At 41.9% G+C, this 8226-nt stretch overlaps 1 protein-coding gene across 1 annotated transcript; it reads left to right on the forward strand.

The window, feature by feature from the left end:
- Positions 1 to 4412: 4412 nt before the first annotated feature.
- On the forward strand, positions 4413 to 7140 carry LOC104956522 (zinc finger protein OZF-like). Its single transcript, XM_010784016.1, has 2 exons — positions 4413 to 4645; positions 4789 to 7140. The coding sequence occupies exons 1-2, from the start codon at positions 4480 to 4482 to the stop codon at positions 6012 to 6014; spliced, it is 1392 nt and encodes a 463-aa protein (XP_010782318.1). The 5' UTR covers positions 4413 to 4479; the 3' UTR covers positions 6015 to 7140.
- The last annotated feature ends 1086 nt before the right edge of the window (positions 7141 to 8226 follow it).

The following is an 8226-nucleotide window of genomic DNA, read 5'->3' on the forward strand; positions in this document are numbered from 1 at the left end:
ATGGATTTAATCCTGCATGTGTGTGTGTGTGTGTGTGTGTGTGTGTGCGTGCGTGCGTGCGTGCGTGCACCTCCAGCGCAGAGGGCTGAGCAGCGGGACCAGGAGGTGTAGTGCCAGGCAAAGCCCGTTAGAGGTTCCCTGTTCATCGGGGGGTTGAAGCGATAGTGGACCCCCGGGTTCTCCTCACGCACCAGCACCTGAATATTCAAACGTTTAAAATACATGATGGTTAAACTTTTTCAAGATCCCAATTTGTTAACACGGAATTTTTGATCAATTCTTACCATGACAATCAGGGTCATGTTTGTTGGCCCCAGAGCTTCAAGAGTTTCTGGTCCGTCAGTGGGGCGCCTATAGTGGAAGACGGTCCCGCCGACATCAAAACTACGCGGTGTGTCAATGGTCAGCTTCCCATTGATGAAGTACTGGTCCCCTTTACTCTTTAGCACTGGGAACCAGAGGAGAGGGACAATACGAAGGAAGAAATGAATGGTAGGAAGGCAGGAGTATTCAGAGTAAAGTTAAGACATTCAGATAAAAACCTATAACGATTCCTGATCATTTTTTCATCATTTTATTTTGCTTATATTCTGTTTATTTGCATGCTTTACAACTTTTAATTTCACCTGCTGTAAAACAATTTCCTTTTGGATAAATGAAGTACTTTACTTAGTATATGTATATTTCTCTAACTCATCACATGTACAGGCAATAACACTAAACATAAGCTTGAATATAATCTTACCAAGGTAGTTGAGGGAGATGTTGAGCTCTTGTATGTGGATGAACACTGAGCCTTTAGGAATTCTGACCACTTCTTCATAACCTGAGACACACAAAGTCAAAAAGCTAAAGAAGGGGATAACAATGCATAAGCAGTTTTAAGCTCTGCGGGACGCCAATGGACTAAGCAGAGGCTTCAGATTCCAGCTGCATTCCTGGGCAGCCGGCCTCAGCTTGGCTCTCTGCTAGAGAACGAACCGAGCCAAGAACCGGCTTCTCCCCTCTTCATCTCGTCCTGCCATCTGGTTTAGTCTCTTGTCCTTTTTCTTTTTACGCTCATCTCACCTCTGCAGAGAAAACCAATCTTTTACAGTCAGTGCAGCCCTGTAAATAACTGTAGGCACACACAAATAATAAAAACAAATTAAATGATTCCTTCCAAAGCTTTGACCACAAAAGCAGAGGTTTGGCTTGTGACCTCCCTATGGAGCTCTGCAGGTCGGATTGAACCTGCTCTGGGTTTCTGGATGGAGGCGACAAAGATTAGAGCAACAGATTTGGAGTTTGATGGCCACAAAGACTGGGAGAGCAAAAGTGTGAGAAAGGTTTGATCTGTTAATAGTTGGGAACCTGTGTGGTACACTTTACTGCCTACCAGAGACACAGGCTGGAGAGATGGAAAAAGTTTTTAAGAGACATTGTTGGATTGGAGCCAAGAGCACAGAGAATAGACTAAATGTTGCATTGTCTATCAAAAAAGTCATTTATGTCCTTTTTCCTCCATTTTAAAAGTGTAGGTTCAATGGCTTAATCCCAGACCACATTGAAATGCCTTGAGCAGAGAAGAGAAGCACTGGCTAAAGGCTTTGGGAGTTCAGCGTAATCAAAAGCTTGTTATAGACATGACTAAGTGATTCAGAAATCTTTCTGTAACCAGAATAAACCTCCAGAGATGTTTGACTGGCTCTGGAGTTTCAGTTTGCCTCGAGATGAAAACAAGCTGTACGGAAGTTGTGACCAAGTCAACCGAGTTCCTACTTTTAGGACTTCTGACAGGTTAGTCAAATGTAAACTGGCACCTCTGTTGTTTCCCCGACTCAGACTGCAAGGAATCTGGGTGTGACCCTAGGTAACAAACTGTCCTTCACTGCAAACATAGCTGCTACAACCCGCTGCAGCAGATACACTCTTTACAACATCAGGAGGATACGTCCCCAGCTGACCCAGAAAGCGACGCAGGTTCTGGTCCAGGCTCTCGTCATCTCACGCCTAGACTACTGCAACTCCCTCCTGGCTGGTCTACCTGCATGTGCCATCCGACCTCTGCAGCTCATCCAGAATGCAGCGGCTCGTCTGGTCTTCAACCTTCATAAATTCTCCCACACCACGCCACTCCCGCTGACTTCCAGTAACTGCTAGAATCCACTTCAAGACACTGGTACTTGCGTACCATGCTGCGAATAGATCTGGCCCTTCCTACATCCAGGACATGGTTAAACTGTACACCCCAGCACGTGCACTCCGCTCTGCATCAGGCAAACGGCTCGCTGCACACTCACTGCGAGGGGGACCCAAGTTCCCATCAGCAAAAACATGTCTGTTTACTATCCTGGCTCCAAAATGTTGGAATGAGCTCCCTTTTGACATCGGGACAGCAGAAAGCCTACACATCTTCCGTCGCAGAAGAAAAACTAATCTCTTTCGACTCCACTTCGAGCAATACAATTACTAACAAAGCACTTATATACTAATAAAGGACTGGCTTATCTAAAGCTAGTTGAGTAGCACTTGAAATGTTTTGATTCTGTCTTCTTCAAGTTTGTATCTTCTTGGTCGAATGCACTTATTGTAAGTCGCTTTGGATAAAAGTGTCAGCTAAATGTAATGTAATGTTAATATGTTCTAACTATCATTGGATTTATGTTATGCAGAGTGACATGATGTACAATCTCCTGAAGATAACAACTAGGGAATTGTTTCTGTCCTTATTAGTAAACATATTGAATCTTGCTTGCAGTTAGTCTATAGCCATTTTTCCATTTGTCCCAATCTTAATAATAAGCAAAAATAAGACCTACGTTTTAAAGAAGAAGAATTTCCCTTCAGAGAGTGACTACACGTTTGAATGCTTGATAGATTATTACTTTAATATAATGTCTTTATAATAATTTGGAAATAGTTTTTGCAAAAATACAGAGAGTGTCAGCCTTTCTAGTGTCTCTGTTAGACGGCATAGCAGTGATTTGAACTAAACACTAACATCAGCATGCTAACATGCAACTGACAATGCAAACAAGCTGGCATTAAGCAGCTGATGTTAGTGTTTAGTTCAAATCACTGCTATGCCGTCTAACAGAGACACTNCGTGCGTGCACGCGCACGTGCAGGCGCGCACGCACACAGTCACAGGCATAAGCCGCGTTCACACCGCAGTACTTTTCCCACTTTAGTTCCGATATATTACCGAAATGTCGCGCTCACAGCAAAAAGAGCCGGAACTAAAATTAGTTCATCAGAACCTTTTTACCCCCCTTTTTGTTTAGACCCCGTCGGCGGCAGTGGCCTTTTTTTGGGCGGCATGGTAATCGTCTGCTAGCCTACGGTACTCGTAGTATGTATGTGTGTATCTTGTCAATATATTTGAATGTCTGTTGATATAACGGTTCATTCTTCATGCGCACGCAGCACGTTCACAGCCTCACAGGCATAGATATTTGCGCAATATTTTATTGCGCACCTTAGAGGCGAAGTGCAGGCATATTGTCATTCAAGAGATAATACGATGCGTAATTATTTTGGAAAACATTGTTTTGTTTGCCTATTTACCTCGTGAACGTAAATAATACTCATTACATTGAAAAATGCATTATTTGTGATCAAAATAATGGTTGTTGGTAATGTATATTAGCGACCCCCAGAGATGTTTGATTTCACTGGGTCCGTGGGAGCTCAGGCCCCTCCTTATGGGAGCTCAGCTCCCATTGGCACCCACGTAACTCGAACCCTGTCCACGAAGATTAATACATGAAGACCTGTGACTTGGACTTGACTTGGACTCTTCTTGGGTGACTTGGACTCGGACTCGAACACAGGTAATGATGACTCGGACTTGGACTCGGACTCGACTACGACTCTCCCTAGGTGACTCGGACTTGGACTCGAAGAGTGTTGACTCGAGAGTGACTTGGACTCGTGAATTGGTGACTCGACTACAACACTGAGCAGTGCATTGAAAAGCATTCAACAACTGCATTCAGAGACAAGATATAATACTGGAAATAGCAATAACATTACAAAGAATATCAAGAGAAGGAAAAATAATTTACTTCATATGGATCCCTGCACACATTGGGGTGGAGGTGAATGAGTTAGCAGACAAGTATGCAAAGTTGGCAACAAGGAAAATACAAAGTAGTATGAATGTGAAATATAGTAAGGCTGAAATCAAAAGCATGATACAATCCCAACTCAAAAAGAAATGGCAGGAAGAATGGGACAGAGGAGTTATAGGACAGACATCTTTATAGTATTCAAAACAAAGTTGGAGAAACAACAGAAGTAAAAAGGAAATATCTAGAATTTAGATTACATTTATTAAAACCGTACTGATCCACACTCCATTCCAGAAGGTGGCGGTAAATGCAATTTATAGCTGTTTGCCAACCGCCATTAAACCAGAAGAAGAAGAATTACCTCAAACGCATATATTGTAGTCGTATTACTGAACTGTTTTCGGGTTGAAGCTAAACAATAATAATGTCTGCAGTTCCGAGTTTGAGAGAGTTTGTCAACGAGAGACTGACTGCTGCTGCTGAAGAAATATTAGGAGTCTTTGAAAGAACTATCGTCGAGTACGAGGAAGAGATTGATCGTCAGCGCAGACTGTTGAACATCTTACCCACAATAAAGTTACACAGGATAGGTGAGTAAACGCTCCCGTAAATGTCACAACACTGGTGTTCTCGGTATATAACATAACTGTTCAAATATATACCAGAACTAATGGGGTAGCCTTTGTTTCCTAACGTTTACATAAGTGTTATTTAGTATTTTGTCTCCTTCCAGAGCTCCCTCAGCAACATGTCTGTAAGGAGGAGGAGATTCTCTCTGAGCAGCAGCTCTGCATTCAGGAGAAAAACTACAGTGTGAACCAAGAGGACCCAGAGCCTCCACAGATTAAAGAGGAACAAGAGGAGCTGTGCAGCAGTGAGGAGCAGCTTGTACTGAAGCAGGAGGCTGATGACTTTATGTTGACTCCGACTTATATGGAAAGTGATCACAGTGAAGATCAGACTCTGAACCTGAGCATCGGTGACACTCAGAGTCAAGGCGAGGAAAATCCTCCTGGGCAGTTTCCACTTCAATGCTATGTACTATCAGAAGAAGGGATTGTATACACAAACAGGGACCACCAGCTCCTCTCTCACAACTCTCCACTAGCTGAGAGCCAAGATCAGAAAGTTGGCAAGCATGGAGACTCAGGATCAACTCACGCAGAGCCGGAAGTAGACCAGAGAGATAACATTATTCAAAGTCAAAGCTACAATGTTAACAGCACAACTAAGTCAATATTGCATAAATTAAAATGTGAGATATGTGACAAAGGTTTTAAGTACAAGTCTAAATTGCAGAGTCACATGAGAGTCCACACAGGTGAGAAGCCATATTCTTGCAAAATGTGTGGGAAAGACTTCAGAGGTAAATGTGACTTAACCATCCACCTGAGAGTCCACACAGGTGAGAAGCCATATTTTTGCAAAATATGTGGGAAAGGCTTCAAACGTAAATGTAACTTAACCCTCCACCTGAGAATCCACACAGGTGAGAAGCCGTACGATTGCAAGACCTGTGGGAAAGGATTCAATTATATATCCACATTGAAGAGTCATCTAAGAACCCACACAGGAGAAAAGCCATTTTCTTGCCAAACATGTGGAAAACAATTCAGTCACTTAGCATCCTTTACTATTCACAGTAGAACCCACACAGGTGAAAAGCCATATTCCTGTGAAACATGTGGCAAAGGATTCAAATGTAGTAGTGAGTTAAAAGTCCACATAAGAAGCCACACGGGTGAGAAGCCATTTACTTGCCAAACATGTGGAAAAAGATTTAGTTACTGTTCAACAATGACAAGGCATTCAAGAATCCACACAGATGAGAAGCCGTTCATTTGCACAACATGTGGGAGAGTATTCAGACACAACAGTGGTCTGTTAAAACACATGAAAGAAGTCCACACTGGACACACACCTGAGGATCAATATACCCAGGAGAAACCATCAAGCTAAAACTGCTGAGGGAAAATGTTCACAAACTTCATTACGTCCACTTAGCAGAAGTTACATCTCTTTAACCAAATGAAAAAAGTGAGATGTGCATACTTTATCTTTCAATGTTCTCTTCATTTGACTGTACTACTTATATTTCTGTTTGCAAACAATATCACTTTTTTTGAACCAGGGCAACCAGGACTTTTGCAACTTACAAATAGAGGGGTTTACACTAACACAATTATGAAAAACAATGGATTACATATTGTCTTTACAGGTTGGACTGAAAAGTTATGCTTTTGTAATGTAATTGCTGGTGTTTTGAAATTGTTTGTGGTGGGATTGACAATATTTCCTCTTGCATTTTGAATCAAAAAGATTTGAGTCAGGTTTGCCGTGTCTTGATAGTAATTGTACATTGACATTTTTTTTTCATTTTGATATGTAGTAATTTTTGGTTTGGAGCAGATCATTAATTGTTTATCTTATTGTGTAGATGGGTTACAACGTTAATATTTTACATGATGTAATCTAAATAGCCTATAGCAGAACACAAAAAAAGTGTAAAATGTAATGGACTAAATAATAAATGAGAAAAACCAAAAAAATACAAGCAAATTGAACACATTTTATAGAACAGAACAGCTGCATTGAATACGTGCAGGGCTCCTCCAATCCGTCCTCTATACAGACTATAGAGACACTTTGCTCTGGCAGCTGTGAAGGGACAGATATCAAATGATTAGTATACTGGGATTGTAAAGACAAAGTGCAGTACCATTACATATTGAGACAATTTGGATTTCGTTCTTGTGTGATTTTTACATGAACTGATACTAATTCCATACTAATAAGTCCAAATAGCATGAAATTGCACCCAATACTGCAGAAAGTGACCTTTCTATGGACATAGTAACACATTTGATTGGTGTGAATTTGGCAACACAGGAATAAAGATGGTAAACAGGAAGAGGCTGGACAGTTCTGAGACACAAACAATGTCTCATGTGGCTTGGGAGAAGGACTCAATCGTGTCCAACCTGTTGTGCCTTAGAAGCCTTTACTTGTGAGTTTATCACATTTTTTCTTTGTTTAGAATGACTTTATAAATACAATAATAATATTGGGAGGGATGAAACCCTCTTTAATGGTCACACATGCAGAGCACACAGCACACAGTGAAATGTGTTCTCTGCTTTTAACCCATCCTAGTACCAGGGGGGTATACTACGAAGCAGGATTTTCACTTAGCCGGCTAACTTCAGGGAAAACTTGGGGTGTCCGGCAGAGGCGTCAATTGGGTATGGCAAGGTATGGCAGCTGCCACACCTTGGCTCCAGGGGAAAATGTAAATGTTCGTTTTAAAAAAATAAATTTATGGAATTACTCTTTGTCAATTTGTATTGATTATTCTATTATTTAATACATATAAATTAAATACAAATGAAAATCAGAACAACACAATCGATTTCTCTAGTCTAGATATTATCTTTCCCAATACTTATCGTAACGTATCCCCCCTCCCTATCTTGAAATGTGGTATCTCCTGACGAGAACCGCCGGAGGTCAGAGCGGGTCATGTTATCGCGGTTTTTTTTATTTTTCGGCTAAGCTAATTAACTCAAATGAAAAGAAAGCAAAGAACTTTAGAATCTTTTTTTATCAAAAAAAAGGCAGGTGAAGGTGATGGCTCCAATGTTGCCCCAGCAGCAGAGGGAGAAGGACCAGGTAGTGAAGGTGGGATTCAAGCTGTTAACGAGGCTGTTAGCCACTCCAGCACCTGCGCCGGGGATGCAGATGCTAACAGGGAGACGGAGACTACATGCATGGAGGCTGAGAACTCGTCCACACCGACTTCTCGAATTGAATCCGAGTCTGAGTCCCCACCAATTTCTCAGATTGAAAGAGCTGGATCAGACGTGGACAGCGATAAGGAAGGTCAAGGCCCGGGTGCAGCAGCAGTAGCAGCCTCTGGGTCAACTGGAGCAGAGAAGAAGGATATTAGTGGATGTAAAACAGACGGACTCAGGCGTCCTCGTTTGACCCACTTCCCAACTAGAAATGGAAGACGCTTTAATGTCAGTGTGTATCAGGAATATGACTGGGTTGAATATTCTGCGCAAGAAGATGCAGTTTATTGCTTTGCATGCCGTCATTTTGGAGGAGCCTCAACTTTAACAGGTGACAGGCATGGACTGCGTGTGTTCATAGACACTGGATACACATGTTG

This window comes from Notothenia coriiceps, unplaced genomic scaffold (assembly GCF_000735185.1).
Source record: "Notothenia coriiceps isolate Sejong01 unplaced genomic scaffold, NC01 NC01_scaffold00026098, whole genome shotgun sequence".
NCBI lineage: Eukaryota > Metazoa > Chordata > Actinopteri > Perciformes > Nototheniidae > Notothenia > Notothenia coriiceps.